General features: G+C 45.8%; 1 protein-coding gene across 12 annotated transcripts in view; it reads right to left on the reverse strand.

Moving 5' to 3' along the window:
- Positions 1-18169, reverse strand: part of EPHB1 (EPH receptor B1) — a 366263-nt gene that overhangs the window by 346718 nt on the left and 1376 nt on the right. For 6 of the 12 annotated variants that reach the window (XR_013839288.1, XR_013839289.1, XR_013839290.1 and 3 more), the window contains exon 1: positions 10529-10999. The exons of 2 other annotated variants lie outside the window; for them this stretch is intronic. Coding sequence is in view for 3 of the 10 variants with exons in the window: in XM_079977254.1 (XP_079833380.1) it covers positions 10529-10601 (73 nt within the window). In the remaining 7 variants the exon portion in view is untranslated. Of the gene's footprint in view, positions 1-10528; positions 11001-18169 lie in introns of those variants that run through there. 4 more of the 12 variants (XR_013839287.1, XM_079977254.1, XM_079977256.1 and 1 more) reach the window with 1 other exon arrangement.

Here is an 18169-nt window from a genome sequence, read left to right on the forward strand (position 1 = left end):
TACAGTGTTGAAAAGTATTGCACTTCTGCGCAAATTGTGTTGTATTCTACTCAGAGCACACCCACTGAAATGAAGGAATGACTTCCTTAGGTCTATTAATTTCAATGGGTCTACTTTGAGTAAGTTACATAAACCCATGATTTTAGAATTGGCATCTACACATGTAAGTTAAGAGATGCTAATATTATGCAGAACTGGATATATAAGGCAAAACACACAGGTACCATTCTGCTCATTCATTATGTTAGAAACTAGCTTGTTCCTCTCTTTCAGTGTGCTTTTTTAGTAAATGAATAGAATCAGGCTAGTGGCTGACATTTAAGAAAGCAGATTAGAAATTTGGCAAAAGCTATGGAGATGCATCCATTGTCCACAGAACAAACTTCTTGGTTCAGTTTTAAAGCCTTTTATTTCCCCCTAGTGGGATAATGATTGCTGCCTAATAGTAAACAATTCAAGTAGACATGATTTTAGTTCAGCTATGATTGGCAAAAAGTGCCCATAAACAAAAGGTAGCAACAGAGTTCATGACAGGAATTTGTTTTGTATTTTTAAAATATCATTTCATCCCTCCTGAGTTTGTAAGCATTAAAAGAAAAGCCTACTCTACTATTGCAAATATCCATAAAGCCAATAATTATTATATCCATTCTGCGGGGGGCAATGCTGTGGCCAAGAAAATGTGGGTTACACTAGTCCTGCACAGAACCCCAGGTGTTATTATACCCATTTTTAGTGGGGTATAGAGCTGCGTAGTTTGAACCCTGAAGTGTAGTCCAATATTCTTTATCTTGGTGTCGAGTTATTTAGGAAAACACAGGGGCAGTCAAGTTGAATACAGTGGTACCTTGAGTTAAGTACTTAATTCGTTCCGGAGGTCCGTTCTTCACCTGAAACTGTTCTTAACCTGAAGCACCACTTTAGCTAATGGGGCCTCCAGCTGCCGCCGCGCCGCTGGAGCACAATTTCTGTTCTCATCCTGAAGCAAAGTTCTTAACCTGAGGTAATATTTCTGGGTTAGCGGAGTCTGTAACCTGAAGCGTATGTAACCTGAAGCGTATGTAACCCAAAGTACCACTGTATAACTTCACTGGAGTGCAATTAATTAAAAGCTAGAGGAGATGAAGGAAGCCTGAGGATAAACTGGGGACTCACCTGTAGGCAGAAAAACTTTCTGTGTTGCCAGGTCCATCCACAGATGAAGTCTACATACTGAGAAACAATGGAGGGATACTGTAGACCTGGAATATTAATTTCTCAAATGCTACATCTACTCAGGCCCACCTCCAGACTGTCACCAGATCTACCAGAAATGGTAGCTCTGTTCTCTACTGCTATGAATGTATGCATGGTGTATCTTTATTTGGAGTATTTACTCTTTCCCCCTCTTGGAAAAATTCCTGCAGACACCCAAGATATGGCACGCCAGTATTAGCATGTGTTGGAAGCAAGTGGGACCAGCACTCACCAGATCAGTCAACATGCTGATAATCGCTTCTTGGTATAAAAATGGAAATGCAGTTTGGCCTTTTGTTGCCATTCTCAAGTGCTACACAAACAGGCACTCCTGTAAAAAGAAGTAGAATCCTGGGGGGAAAGGATACAAGAACAGTTTGGAGTGCTAGATGACATGCCTTCTAGTGGAAGATTCATCTACTGTTTTGCTATAGAAAATGATTTCATCTTGACTGTACTAAATAAATGAGCCTCGCTATCAATACTTTCTCCATGGTGTCACAGAGAGCACAACAAGAATCAATAATTTAATATAAAGCACTCTTAAAGAAGGAGGAGCCGATCGACATGTGATACAGAATCATTATATGGCTTTTATTGGACAGAACCATATTAGATTACAGGTGGGGAAATGGGTGACTGAATGCTCCCCCATGGAGGAGGGGACAACCCAAACCCCTCTTCCTGAACATAGTAAACTAGCCAAGGACAGAAAAGACAACTGAAAAATCCCTTTCTCTGATATGCTAGTTTTTCTGTGTACCTGCTAGGTTTTCCAGGGTGGAAGGTAGCATTCAAACATACAATCCCTCAGCCGATGCTGGAATTTAAATAAAGGCAGACCCACCACTATAGTGGCACTGTAAAGCTGAAGAGAAAAAGACAGCTCACACTTTGGTTATTCACTCTTGCCTGTGTGGAGACCCACACAAAATCGAATTTAGTGTGCACACACACAAAAATGTGTAAAGCAGAGGATTTTCTAAAACAGAGCCCTAAATCCTTCACTGAGTAAAATATCCTAACTGAGTCTAGGAAGATTTAAAAGAATGAAATAAGTGTCATAAAAAGGTGTTTTCTTTATAGGACCTTGGAGGGAGGCACTCAATTTGGCTTCAAATCAAATCAGATGGAATAAATTGCTATACCATACCTCAGACATACTTCATCCAAAATCTCCCTTTCAATTGGAAATCTCTCCCAGGATATTGCTTTATTATCAAAGTAATTTCCTCGATAGACTAAAAATAATAAGGTTCCTCTTTGTCAAGTTTCGGAAGGTTATGATTAAAGTTGTCAAGGGCCTAACAGGGACTCGACAGTGTAGGGAGGCACAAAGAAGGTTCTGGAAATTATTTGAAGCCCCTCCCTTTCCCACATAACTCTGGATCATAAGCAAATGAACTGTGGCACGTGCCGTAAAGAAAAAGCCATAAAACATTGAGTTGCGATCAGAAGAACTGTGACTTGAGTACTGTGTTAAAAACAATCCCTTGATAAAAAGATACAGAGCAAGAAAGCTAATTACAAACTGTAACCCTAAACCAGGGGATTTGGCCTAAACTCATTTCAGGTCAACTCATGAGCTTGATCAAAAGTTGCTTAACTGGTTTACAGGCCACTGTTCAACTGCAGTAGCTTTTTTCTAGAGCCTCTGCATTTTTATACAAGCTCAGAGAGAACCTCTGGCCAGGTGTCCTGAGCTGAATCTTGCCCACGCCTTGTAGGCTTTCCTCCCCACCCATTACCCCACTTGCTTGCCACCTCAGGTGCTTACCAGACCACATGTTCACCCATCATGTTTACCTGCTGTCAGTGGCTGAGCCATTCTAATTTGTCCTGCAATGCTCTGGGAGTAATGCTGCATCACATCTCAAGTCAATTGCCAAGAGGTGAGTCAAATGACAGCACCAAATGGCTCTGATTAAGTTTCTGGAGGCAGCTACTGGCCCTGTATTTGTAAGTATTTAGAAAGGCCCTGGAGAACAAGAGGGCATGGGATTGCCTACAGGGGTCATTTCTGTCTAAGAATATCAGTTTCATCCGTCTGAAATTTAGGCAAGTCCTTTGCTGGCACAGAAAACTAGTGCACCTCTGAAGAAGATATACCTTTGAACCGCATTGGGCATTTATCCCTCTACTTAATAAATTCTCCAACTGTCACCTGTTTGATGTGCTTTCTTGCCCTCTTCCTGAACCCAAACCAAGGGCAAGGTGGGATACCCCAGGAACAACATTCAATGGGCTTTCATCACATGCTTGCAAGGAATACGCTTGTTAATTGTTCTAAAGGCTGATCAAGAAAATATATGTGTACCTTGAAGGCGGGGGTCATAAAAATGAAACGTGCTTCCTATTTCAATCCGGGGGGGCGGGGACTGTGCAAAAGTTTAAGAAATATAACTGCAATCATGTTCACAGGAACACAGAACCCTCCTATAATCTTAAGTGCCTTTAACTCGACAAAAGCACCATTTGTGAGCCTAATTCTATCCGAAATCAATGGCAGCCAAGCGAGTCTGACGACTTCACTCATGCTCAGCTGCTCCACTATTTCTCCTGGCTATAAAGGAACAGCCCAGATGTCACTGAAGATTCATCCATCTGCCCCCTCCGCCTCAATGAGTTCCAAAACCACTTGACAGAAGAGTGAAGAGGCTTCTCTGCAAACATCATACAATATCTGAAAACCAAAGGCCCCTGCAAATCTGGGCGGTGAAGTGCAAAGCCCTTGCTCCGCTTGTGTAGCCTGATTCCAACTACTTTATAAGAGAACGAGACACCGAGGGCAGCTGTGGTATCTCCTTTGTTGAAAGATTTCAAGAGGAAACTGGAAATGTCTCACAGGCTCTGCCTTATGTCTGAGAAACCTTAGGGCAGTGGGTTGGAGATGAACCACTAAGCCTCTTCCAATGTTATAGCTTGATGACAGTGGTCAGCAACTAGTGGCTCCTGGCCAACAAAACTTGGCCCTTTCAATGTTGCTGCTTGCCCCATTCACTGCAAGCCCAAAGAAGCACAGAAGGGGAAGCAAGATGCATGGATGTGGAGTGGGGGGGGGCATATCTTGCCTTGCTCTTGCACAAGGAAAATGGAGAACGTAAGACACTTGAGACCATGCATGTAAACAATTCCTTTCTCTTCCTGTTCAGGAAAGAGCTACAAGTGAGCTGGGGTGACTAGCTGGTCACCAGAAAGGGTGGCACTTCATCTGCCATGGGATTGGATCCAGGAAAAAGAGCACAGAGAAAGGAGCTGGACAAAGCTGGCTTTCCCATCCCATTTCCAGAAGCTCACAGAAAGTGCCTTCATCTGATCTGGGGGGATCCCCTCTGCCCTCCTCTGCCCTCATTCCTCAGCTCATGCAGATGGTCCGACCCATGGGAGAGGCTTTTGGAGAGGGTTCCTTGGACAAGGAGAGGATGGGGAAATCAGCTTCTACCAACCCCCTTCCATAGGCATTTCTCTGAATCCAACCCATTATTCCCCAAAGGAGGGAAAACATTGCTTGCTGGTGTTCTCTGGCTTTAGCTTATGGCAGGGGAACCTGTGAAGGAGAGTGCAAGGATATAAGACCATCCGCTACAAAGGGCCTCAATTTTCCACAAATAAACTCAGTCATCCATCAACCAACTTTCCATCTTGCCTTTTGTTTGTTTTTAGACATGCTTTTGAAGTGGAATGGATACCGTTTCAAGACCTGACGCCATTGTTTTTCCTTTACTAAATGATACATCCAATTAACATGTACTTAAATATACTTATTGTTGGCCCTATCAAATCAGTTAAAGCGACTGGGGTATAAAAAGTTATATGAATGCAGGCAAGTGAAGAGGGAATAATTGCAATTGTGAGAGTACAAACTGTGTACTGGGATGTTGTTTGGGGTTTTGTGTTGGTGGCCAGGTTGTTTGCTGTTGGTATTTTGTATCTTTAGATTTTGTTGTGATTTATGTAGAAATTGTTCAGTTTGGTTTTGTATTTCTTAATGTTTTATTTATTCTTTTTGTTATGTTGTAGTTATGTATTTTTTCATGTTGGAAGCTGCCTTGAGCATGGTTTGAACTGTGGAAAGACGGAACACAAATAAAATTATGTATGTGTGTACATACATACAGGCACATACGCTCCATTTGAAAAGCCTCACCCAATTTTGAGTTGGGCCTAGATTTCTTCAGATTTAGAGCTGACACAAAATAGGATTCATCTTTGCCCCTGCCACAATCCAGTCTCCTTTGCCACTAACTAGCCCTCCCCTTCCCAACAACAAAAATACCTTTTATCTCTGAGGAGGAGGTAACCAACAAAGGGGCCGGCTCACTAGACAGTAGAGGCTTTTGCCAACCTTCAGATGCACCATCGATTGGGGAGGCGGGGGCCAGGCCTCCTCAATATTCTGCAGCCAGACAGGCCCTGTCAGCCCTCCTGCAACTGCAGTGGGGTGCAGCGGGCCCTCCCAAGGCTACAACAAGCCCCGCTGGGCCTTTCAGAGGGCGCAAAGGGCCCCATCAGGCCACCTCACACTGTGATCTCACGCAGAACTGGTGTGCCTGCCAACCTCTTAGTAATTGGAAGGATGCCATTGGGCACGATTTGGGTTGTTGCTGGGGAGAGCTTTGTGTATTTTTTATAAACTGCAGGTGTTGCTATTATAATGTATCTTATTTTACGCTTATGTTTTAAACACATTGGATGCAATTCATTTCTGGCTGCATCTGATGTGAGTCCAACAACATCTGGATGGCTACAGGTTCCCAAAGCCTGGACTAAAGTACCTAATAAAAACATTCCCATAAGTGTTCTTTCAATGGGCTTCATTCATGAATGTTCATCATTTGGTGACTTAAAGAAGGGTAGAATGCATGTGAGAATGGACCATCACTGATTCAACACCACAGAGAGAACTTATTGGTCACTTTAAATGCAATGTTTTCCTTTTTATAAAGTTTTTATTTGTGTGTTTTTTTCAGATTTTCTTTTTTAAATTATAATGTTTACAAGAATGAAAATATTACACAATCATATCAAATACTGTTAGTGTATTGTTATAGAAAAAAAGAAGCTATATAGGCAACTGGAGGGAAATGGAAATAAAAATGTCAAACAGGAATTTCCAGTTAAGTTCCCAGTATACAAAAAAAAACAGGTCTGTGAGTTCAGAAACTGTTCCTGTGTATCCTTTGGTAGATTTTATCAAAAGAGCCCCAATTACTCTGCTACAATTCAAGTTTTCACAAGAGTATGGGACTTTTAAGTTGTACCATCTTTACTGGCTTCTGGTCTGGTTTTTTATTTTATTTTTTAGTGCAATTAAAAGTGCTTTAAACTACGGATGGGGGCTCAGTGGACTACTCCCAAATGCTGCTGGACTCCAGCTCCCATCAACCCCAACAAGCATGGTCAATTATCAAAGATCATGGGCATTGCAGTCCTCTCTCAACATCTTGAAAGTTACAAGTTCCCCAACTCTGCCCTAAACAGTTGGAGGCCAGGATATCTGGAAAAAGTATCTTCCCACATGAATCTGCCCACCCACTCTTTGTCCATGAAAGCAAATACTTTGTATGGGAGGTACAGCTGATGGGTGCACGGGGCAGGGCCTTCTGGGTTGTGGCACCCAGTCTGCTATTATGAAGTCCCAGATTATCCTTTGAAACTTTAACAAGGAGGCACCCTGTTTGGAATACCATCCTCTAGCCACCACATAAAGTTAGCAACCATTAGAAATAAAAGCCCTCTTAGCCTTAGGGCTCAGAACTATCAGTGCGGTGTCCATTCGCAGTGAACATCCTAGGACTAGGCCAATAGTGTTTATAATCCTGCTCCAACTTGAGTCCATTCACACATTCAGCTGCCAGTCATCAAGTGTGCAGAAGATGAGTGTTGAGAAATCAAGGCGATTTATATGCATGTGTGAAACAGGCTGGTGGTTCTATCATCCTTGCATTTTGACAAAATTTGACTTTTAAGCTACTCGTACATTATCCCCAAAGACTGCATGCTGAAGGAAAACTGGTCCATTTCACTTCAACGCTGCACTGGCAACACCAAAATCTTTAACAATGAGAGCAAGAACAAAAAGCAGCTAGAGGGGATTTGCTCGTCCCTGACTACGCCCCCATCCCATATGCAAAAGGAAATAGGAAAATGTTCACAATGCCTCTGGAGAATTCCCCACTAATTTCAATAGTCAGAATGTATCAAGTCCTGAAATCACAGCCTGGCTTGAAAACTTAATATTTAGTGTCACACTTCTCTCCCCCCCCCCCCCCGCTCCTGTGTTTTCTGCAAACTTTAACAGACACTCTTCTGCCACAAGCTGTCTTGCCATAGTGCATATTAGCACTCACCCATTGTCTTGGATCTCTCCCTCCCCCCCACTCCTGACAATAGCATTCCAGCCAATACCATAATCCATAAACCAACCTAAATCCCAAGTATCGGTGCAGGTATTGTGAAACCATGCAGCACAGCCCCTGCCACTCCCAGCCATTGTCATTTTTTGCTTTGCTGGGATTTAAGCCATTCCTCACTGTGGTTACTAGGAATTAGCTAGGTAAGCAAAGCTGTTTGCCCTGGGATTAGCTGAGCTGTGCACTCCTGAGATTTCCAGAACAAAACCAAAAAAAAAAAAAAGTAAAGAGGGGAGGGGGGTTAAAAGAAAATGAGCCACCATCCCTTCATAATTTCGTACTGAAGCAGAGGTTGTTCATGCATGCAAGGCAGCGCAACGACCAGACTGTGGCCAGCATTACGTGTGGCAAAATAGCACAATGGAACAAGGGTACTAGAGGTTGATTTACAGGATGCATACGTATTTGTTTATCTGCAACTTTAAAGAGGCTGTCTTGAACTCTCTTAGAAATACCTGCCATTCGTGAATTCACTCTATGCCTTTTGAAAATGCAGCCAGAAGTGTGACTTTGGAAAAACGAAAACAAAAATAACACAGCAAGGAGATACTTGGTAGGTAAACAATGGGGAGGAAAGTGATACAGAAACAGTGTTTCAAAGGATCATAGGGCAAAATGCAAAGGATGGTTTCTTTTATGAAATGTAACAGATCCTTTGTGCAACTCCTTTGTGGGTGTTGCTGCTGCTGCTGCCACTGTTGTTGTTTTTTTAAAAAAAATCAAACCCTACCTACTCACAAAAACATTCTCCCACATCTTGTAGAAGTCTAAGATGAAATAATACCAATGAAATTTCAGCCATGTAAAGCAGGCTCTGTCTTTAAGGAGCTACGCCACATCCTAGCCATGCCTTCTCTCACACACCCCCGCCCTCTCCCTCTCTAGTCCACTAAATTCAAAACAGTAATAAAAAAGTGAGAGAAGTAGCACAAATTAAGCAGCTATTATCTCATCGCCTTCAGTAGACAGTTTTTATTCTCTCCCCAAATGTTGAATACGCATGTTGCAATAAAGCATCATTAGCGTTCCTACTTTGCGTTCTTGGCAAGCAAAATCAATACAAATAGCTAAGCCTGGGCTGCTAAACTAAACCTTAAGGGCTGTGTCTCCTTAAAATCGCCCCCATTCCTGCCAGCTTCTAATTGTCAGCAGCAAAGAAGGGAGCAAGGTCCAGAGCCCCCGTCCCTCCCAACACACACGATGCTTCCAGCAGGCAGCAGCCTCCTCCCTTGAACCTAGCATTTTTTTAAAAGAAAGAAAAAGCCCCTGCAAAGACAACCAGCTGGGAGAAGATCAGTGCAAGAAGGAATTTGTCTTTTGAAAAGGAAAGGAAAAGATCGTCAGTGCTTTTCTCCCGGCTAATCTCATCCCTCAATTACATCATGGATAAGGCGGGGATTAAAAGGTGGATCCCTGCAGCCCTCAACAAAAAAAGAGGAGACTTGGAGGTTTTTTTAAGAAAAGAAAACAGTCACGGTGTTATTTATAGAAGATGGTCCCCGTCGTAAGACTAACAGGCTTCCCGGGGTTTAAGAAAGCAAGGATTTTAGACCGCAAGGTTTCCAAAGTTGCACTGCCCTGTTGCATCCAGGCAGCAGCTAAAGCGGTTTCATGGTTCCATTTAATTGCACCAGCTGAACATCTTCTGAATGGTCACGTTTGTCATTCATCATCCTAGCGGGGATGACTGACAGCACTACACCCTCCTCCTCCTCCTCCTCCTAGTACTGTCCTGTGGACCCCGAAGTGACTCTTCATAAAGATGCCCCCAACTAGATTGGGGCAGCTTGATGCAAAAGGTCACAAGTTGCTCATCACCAAAGGATGGAGACCAAAGGATGTCCTCTCCACTCCTCCCCAGGTTGGTGAAATCCCTGAGCCACTCCCCCCCCCCCCCACACACACACCTCCTTTGTGGGAGTGGGAAAGTTTCTTTCGCGGGTGTCCCTTCGCTATACAAAACCGAGGGTTTGCTCGTTCCTTGTGTGAATGAGTGTGTGATACAAACTCCCAGCCACGATCTATAGACAGCAGAAAACGGATTCTAGGAGCCAAGATTTGCTTTATGGCTTGATTCATTCAAGGGGTGGGGGAAGGAGGGCTGTGACAGGTTGTACACCACACACACACGCCCCAGCCACGGTTGAGAAGCGCGGGGTCTTCGGTTCTCAAATGACCTCTTTGCTCCTGCGATTGTCTAGCTCGATTATATACTGCGATCTGCCGGGGCGGACTCCCGCGTTAAGCGACACCTCGAAAGAGGCACGCGCGCGGAGCATCCGCGCTACTTCCGCGTCAAAAGCCATTGGCAAGGCATGCCCGCCCGGGTTCTCCTCTGCAATTCCCCCCGCCACAAACGCGCACACAAACGGCCAGCTCCGCGAATATCGGGTGGGGAAGCGCCCGTCGAGGAGGCGAGGCACAGGCGCAAGATGCGCACCATCTCCCCAGAGCGAGACGCTTGCGCACCTCCCGTTCGCGGGCGGAGCGAGGACCCTTCCTCGTCTCCGGCAGCCCGACCTGCCCTCGGGGGCCACACCAGGCTGCTCGACGGCCAAGGGTTTCGCTCTGCGCGCCACGGAGGCAGGAGGGAAGGCCGGGGGCTGCGAAGCCCCCCGGAGCCCGGCCAGCCAGCCAGCCAGCCCCACAAACTGCATTGCAACCTCTGGCTGGCGAGTCAGGAAGGGCTGCCAGGCGCTTCCCAGCCTCCACTGCCCGCTCGTCCCCCCGGAGTCCCCCTCGCCCGCCGCCCTGCCTTCCTCCTGGAGAAGGTGCCTGGGCGAGGCAGAGCCCCGCGGGCGCGTCCTGAGAAGCCGCCGCCGCCGCCGCCGCCCCCAACGGAGCCCAAAAGTTTTCTCGCCCGCCGCCGTCGACTTTACCTTCCACGGCTGCGATCGCAGATGCCAAGCAGAACAGCACGACAAAATCCAATGGCATGGGCGCGCCAACCATGATGCGGGCGCACCCGCGGAGAAGTAGCTCCTCGTCGGGCGACTGCGCTTAGTTCCCTTCCCGCTGCTCCGCGGGCTCCGCTTCAACCAGACGCGGAGATGCAGCGACCGATCTAGATCCGTTCACACACAGAGAGAGAGAACGATCTCCACTCCGGATTATAGCCCCGTCGCCCGCGTGGGTCCGTGTGTGCGTGCGTGCATGCGTGTCTGTGTATGTGTGTGTGTGTGAAGGTATGTGCGAGTGTCTGGGTGGGTGCGTGCGTGTGTGTGTGTGTGTGAGGTGTGCGTGAGAGAGCGAAGGAGTGTATATTTTAGTGTCACATTGCAAGCCGTAGTAAAGTGTACAGTGAGAACTGGATCAGCCACTGAGGCTGCAAGGAGGGAGGGGGGGAGAGAGAGAGGCTTCCCCGCCTCCCCCTCCCCCCGCACCCGCGCGTACCATCCACACTCTTCCCACCCCCGGCAGCTCCTGTCCAATCAAGGAACCCAACCTGCAAAAATCCCCCGGCCAATCAGCGGCGAGCGCTGCCTTCCGCTGGTATTGTTAGTTTTAGAAAAACTTTTGCTAAGGGAAGAGAGCGAGGGACGAGGGAGAGAGAGAGAGCGCCGAAGGAAGGGGAAGAGCGGCCCCTAGTGACTGATCGGGAGCGCTGCGCTCCTGCTTCCACTGATGCAGCATTAATTCGGGGCGCTGAACGCAGAAGCAGCCCCTGCCTTTAAGCTAACGAGAAGCCACCTATTTAAATATCTTCAGCGGCGTTCGGCTTTTGTTTACAGCGCGCTTCCTCGCGGCCTCCTGTGCCTTTCTGAAAGATTCCTCTTGTCCCTACGATCCAGTGGCGTAGCGTGGGTTGTCAGCACCCGGGGCAAGGCAAGTAATTTGCGCCCCCTAACCCTGGATTTGCGCCCCCTAACCCTATCCCTAACCCTAACCCCCAGATGTTGCGCCCGGTGCGGCCGGCCCCCCCTGCACCCCCCACGCTACGCCACTGCTACGATCAACGGGAAATCGCAGGAATGTATTCCACCTAACAGAACACATGAGCAACATGATGAAGGCAGAACTTGCCTGCTAACTAATATCCAGACAATCGGAAGGGTTTGCCTAATCCTAGTCTCCAGAGCCAGAGATTTCCTGAACCTGCTGCTGCTGTCGCTGACGAAGCTTGGCCCTGGACCATCTTAATCCCACTAATAACCCTTGGGATCCAAAGTCTCTTTTCTTTCTCTCTCTCGCTTTTTAATGATTTTAATTACATCTGGACTGGACACAAGGCACTTTGCCTATGAGGATCACAAGATGACATCTCTGGTTTTTAACAAGCTATACAGTTTATAGGGATAGCTGTCATTTGTTGATTTCTCTTTTTTTAAGTTCTATAGAAATTATTGTTGATTGATTGATTTGTGGAATTTATATACCACCCTTCATCCAAGGATCACAGGACAATTTACAGTAGAAATAGAAATAGACCCACTTTACGCTAAACAATAGTTTTAAAAATATGTGTATTCATTCAGTGGGGAAAGGACATGAAGGACACAAATCATGAGGACTGGAGAAGAGGCCTGCTGGATGAACTAGTCCACCATCCTGTCTTCACAAGCAGGAACTGTATGCCAGTGCCCCTCCCATGGTTTCCATCAAATGATATCCAGAAGGATACTATCTGATTGTGTTTCTTTAAAAATACATTTTAAAGCCTGGGAAAATAAAAATGTCTTTGCTTCTTGCAGGAAAGGGTAACTGTGCTTTTTGGGAGAAAACATCACAAACAGGATGCAACCACCGAGAAGGCTCAGTGCGTTGTTGTTGTTGTTGTTGTTGTTGTTGTTGTTGTTATATCTGTTATGTACTGAGTTGAATAGGATCCAAAAGGCAGCAGTCTGATTGGTCCTAGAAAAATAGGATTCAGAATGCAGCAGTCTGATTGGTCCACAGGAGCCACCCAATCCAGCTCCAGGTGGAAGGGAATCCGCAACCTGATTGGCCTACAGGAGAATCCCAGAATTAGCCAATCATGTGGGGCCCATTGTGTAAATAATGTATATAAAGCAGGCATTCTGGGGGAACTTCCATTCCTCCTCACCACTATGAGCTGAATAAAGAGCATGAAATCCACTCTCGACTCTGAGTATATTTCAGTATCATTTATACCCCACCCATCTGGCTGGGTGCCCCCAATACAGCCACAAAACCAGTTTGATTGTTTGATATTCAAAATGTTGTTACCCATTTTTCTCCCAACAATTGATTTCCAGACTAAAGTGGCTGAAGCTCTGGGGACGACTCGTTGCTGAGCAAAAAGGCATGCTCAGGTGTTTGGACACAGGCAGGGGCAGAAGCACACCTGCCAACCATGCATCAGCATCACAACAGACACACAGGCTGCTCTCTGGAGCTGTGCACTAGGAATGTGCAAGTATGCAGAGGGTTCCTAAGCATGTCTGGTTGGATGCAGCTAGAAACTTCAGCAGATTTCTAAGTGTGTTTAACCAAGCACACTTAGAAACACTCAGCAGACTTAATGTCATAGGTGCTGGGGCCCTGGGTGCCCGAGCACCCACAAAATTCCCCAAGAAGGGGGTGGGCACCCACAAATTTTGATGCCAGGGCCATGCACACTGCATGGCACCCACTACCCTGGGCATAGATGTTCACAGGGCCAAGCTGGCACTCCTGCTTAGTGCAAAGGGCTAAAAGCACAACACAGTGCATATGCCCCTAACCAGAGTTTGCAAGCTTGCTTAACTCACTTTTTGCTTGCCCGGGTCAGCAAAACTCCTGCCAGGCTAGGGATGGAAGGGAAACCTGCTCTACTCAGATTCCAAAGCAGACTGAGTAGCTACAGCACAGAGTTTTTGTCTTGTTGTTGTGGCACCTAGCTTGTGGAATATTCTCCCACCTGAGTTTTCACCACCTCCTGAAAATGTATTTGTTCACTCGGGCCTCTGCAGATCACTAGTACTAATGCCATTGAGAATTCACACTGCTTTTATTTGTTGAATGTTAATGAATTGTTTTTCTTGTTATGTTTTGGAATATTTAATGAAAATACTGCCACTCTTTTCAGGAGGGATTCAATAACATACCAACAAATTAGGATTGAACGTTTAATGTTGATTGGGAGGTCTTGCGCAATGAACCTGCTTTCCCGAAAGATCAGACTTTTGCAGTAAGGAAAATGCATGGGAAAGTGTGGTATAACACTTGCAGCACCATTAACCCCCCTGCAAGCAAATCAAAATGAATGCTTGTTAAATAGTCAATGTCCATCTAATCTCCCTAGAAACAAATCATGTTTAATGCTCAATAAACAGGTCATCTGGAAGTGTCATCCTTCCCGCCTCCGTCAAGGATCTTGGTTTGTTTCTCCCACCGCACAAGATTCTAATTGCTGGCGCACTTTTCGGGTGGGTTGTGGCACAGGTTGTGCTTGAAGTGTTTTGTTACATTTTGACCACTTCAAGTCAGAGCTGCCCTGCATTCCAATGGCAGAAGTGAAATGTTCAGAAATTACTTACTCCATAGCTGTCAACTTACAGATTTGAAAATAAGGGACCAGCAGCCTTGAAAATAAGGGACCAGCAGCCAAAATAAGGGACCTGCAGCCTCACCTGTTCCAGGCACTCCAGTCTTCCTGTCCTCCTGCAGTCTGGTCAAACTCATGCTGGTAGCTTCGAGAACACTGTCCAACCAACTTTGTAACCAGAGGTTCAACTGAATAGAATCTGAATCACATGCACCACAAGGCCTATGCAGCTTCAACTTAAGATGGCTCCCCGGCCTGGCTTTGCACTGCAAAGTTTGCTGCAGCATGTGCAACAAAATGGCGTCCAGCATTCAAAAACCTCCTCAGCTTGCATTAACTAGCCACACACAAGGCATGCAAGCTCCACCCCCCAGTCGTTGTTAGACTTCTTATTGGGTGAGCAACACAGCCAAGCAACACAGTTGGAGCCTCCCTCCTCCCTGGCCGGCAGGGAGGGAGGGAGAGGAGCTGCTTCCTTTGAAATTTAAGGGACATCATTTAAGGGATGTCCATTAATAAGGGACAGCAGCGGGACATGGCGCTGGAATAAGGGACTGTCCCTTCAAATAAGGGACACTTGACAGCTATGCTTACTCTCATCGACGCCACCATCGCAATTAATACAAAAAAGGCAATTCAATCCCAGACACAAACAGCCTGGCTCTAGGAGTGAGGAAACGTGGAGGAGCTATCTGAGTGGGTCCCCCCCCCTCTCACTTTTCAGAGGGCAGCCTGACTGGAGATGGGAGATTAGGAGTGACAGATCACAGGCTGAGCCAAGCCTCCTTATTAATATGTGTGTTGTGTACCTTGATTCCCATGCCCCTTCTAAGAGAAGAAGGGAAAGGATGCCACTAAATCAGCTACTGCTGTACAGGGTGGTGATATTTTATGTCTTTACATGTGTTTTATGGTGATAGAGAGACATTAGATGCTTTCTGTTCAATCAAAATGCATAAATAAAATGGAGCAAACAGCAAGAGCCTGACTCCCACCCTCTCCAAGCTCAGTTCACCTCTCCAAGGCTTCTAAATGATGTGCCCTCACAATGTAGAGTCACCTCATTGGATTTTAGCTTCATGCAAATGGAATCTCTCCCCCCCCCCCGACTCCACTCTATCTCAGGAAGAGTGTGTATGTGTGTGTATTTGCATGCATGCATCTCCATGTTTGCAGAATAAGTAAGCAGGCCTACAACTTTAAATGTCTTCCAGATTCTGTGTATCCCTAGTTGCATCACTGGAATGGGCTGAATAGATAGATGATGCTCTTGTTGTTGCTGTTGTTATATTATTTATATGCCGTCCATCTGACTGGGTTGCCCCTGCCACTCTGGGCAGCTCCCAACAAAATCCTTTAGGACCAGTGTTATATGGTTCCAGTGGCCACTCCCAAATATCAGTCTAGCTGCCGCATTCTGGATTAGTTATAGTTTCTGAGTCACCTTCAAAGGTAGCCCCACACAGAGCGCATTGCAATAGTCCAAGTGGGAGATAACCAGAACTTGCACCGCTCTGGTGAGACAGTGCACAGGCAGGTAGGGTCTCAGCCATTGCACCAGGTGGTGCTGGCATACAGTTGCCCTGGACACAGAATTAACCTGCACTTCCATGCACTTCCAGACTGACCCAAGGCTGCATGCCTGGTCTTTTAGCACAGTTGCCACATTTTGGACCAGGGACTCCCCCACACCACACCACCCCTTGTCCCCTAGAAATAGTACATATGTCTTGTCAGGATTCAACCTCAATCTGTTGACCACCATCGAACCCTATACACCAATTAAATGAGAGGTAGAGCTGGGTCTCATCTGCATGCAGTGGTACCTCGGGTTAAGAGCTTAATTTGTTCTAGAGGTCCGTTTTCAACCTGAAACTCTTCTTAACCCGAGTTACCACTTTAGTTAATGGGGCCTCCCGCTGCCGCTGCAGCCGTGCCACTGGCACACGATTTCCGTTCTCATCCTGAGGTAAAGTTCTCAACCCGAGGTACTATTTCTGGGTTAGCGGAGTCTGTAACCTGAAGCGTATGTAACCTGAGGTACCACTGTAGGTGTTAAAAAGCATGGGGGAGAGGACACAGCCCTGTGGCACCCCACAAGTGAGCACCCAGGGGTCCAAACACTCATCCCTCAACACCATTCCCATTCCAACAGCCCTCTAACCTCACCTTCCTTGGCTTCTTGTCTCACCTCTCAAGGGAAAGAACTCATTTGGGTGAGCTATGCTATCGAGGGAGCTGCTTGGGGTCAGGCTCTGGGCAGCAGGTAGGAGATGCCTCTACCTGTGGCTTTCCTCCTGCTGGAAAGTAGCCTTCATCTACTGCACTCCCTCTGCTTCCTCCTGCTTGCTTTCCGTTTCTACACTTCAGCCCCTGCAGCTCTCCTCACTTGCCCTCCATTTTCCACCTCACCTTAGCCTCCTCCCAGGATGTCTCATTTTGACCTTAGGCCCCTCCAGATAACCTTCTATCCCAATTTGCTTGCACATAGCTTACACATTAAACTAGGTTTAATGATGAGCATTCTTTCTGATTTGTTTGCTGGAAGTTTATAGAAATGTGAATTCATCCTGATTTGCTCATGGGGTATTTATATGTTTTCCCCTTAATCATTTGTACATTCTACACTTTTCCATGCATTTCTCAGTCACACTGCACAAAGTACAATATCTTAGAATGCATTTGTTGCACCAGGATGACAGAACACTTACTGGTAATTTCTGCACACCTAGATTTCTAGCATGCGTTTGAATTCCTACTGCAAAATATTGACTCTTGGGCGGGGGGGGGGGGGACTTGTCCTGCAGACCTAGATGTTCCTAACTGCCTGGTGCTATTGTCAGGTGCCTTGGGTTGTACTGCCAGTTAATGCTGGATGTACATATAAGCTAAACAAGCTATAGCTTAGGGGCCCACTCTCTTGGGGGGCCCCCAAAAAATTAAAGGAAAAAAACCTGAACGTACATTTCCAAAATATAAGATAAAAAACAACTAAAATAAAACCTGCATACAGCAACAGTTAGAGCTTAATAATTATTTCACTATTAATATACTTCTTAATTGTATTTCACTATTAATATACTTCTTAATTGTATTTCACTATTAATATACTTCTTCTTAATTGTATTTCAGTTCAACAATTACTTTGATAAAATACATATTTTGTTATGTGCAAATGGCTTTAGATACCTATTAGGTCCATAAATTACCGTACCATATAGCATATATTCAACACAAAAACCAGCGACAATTTGTTGTTGACAAAGGACAGCTGGACATATAAAGGGCCCCATTACCTTCAGGAGCTGAGGGACTTATCAAACCGGCCCTGCTGCCAGTGCTTTTTTCTGGGGGGGGGGGACACAGGGGTACAAATATCCCTAAACATTTTGTGAATCTAACGGGAGAAGAAACTTAAAATGTTATTTTTTTTTAGTTTCTTCTCTAGCATGGTGAATCGTCAGTTCCATTGCTACCTCTGATGGCGGCCTCATTTCCTGTCACGGTGTTTCCTGAGTCTCAGACAGAAGCGAGCATTTAATGTGTCAAGTAGGAGTTGGAATCTAGCACGGTGATTGGTCAGTTTCCTTGTTACCACCTCCAATAGTGGCTTTATTTCCTTTCCCAGTGTAATGCATGTTCTTTGTACTTTTGTCCATTTACTGTATTTATTTTTCCTGATTGGAACTACAAAATGGTGCTTTTCTTGAGTCAAAATGAGAGTACCCCTAAACATTTTTTTTTTTACAAAAAAAAGTACTGTGTACTGGTATTAGCAAGCACAGCAAAGTGCAGCAGGTCAGTGGCTGGAAGGCAGCTACAAACTCCTGCTGAGAATGCATGTGCAACTAAGATTGACTTGGGTCATTGTGGGCAGAGCTGGTGGGTGATGCTTTGAAATGCTTTCTAGAGTGGTGAGCTACCGTACCAATTCTCATTGCAAAGTGGAATGATTTTCTCCAGAAAGCGACAACAGGGATAGTTGGTGGATGCTGCAGCGATGTGGAGAGCATCAAACAACTCACCAGCTGGA

This window comes from Podarcis cretensis (assembly GCF_951804945.1).
Source record: "Podarcis cretensis genome assembly, chromosome: 5".
Classification (NCBI taxonomy): Eukaryota; Metazoa; Chordata; class Lepidosauria; order Squamata; family Lacertidae; genus Podarcis; species Podarcis cretensis.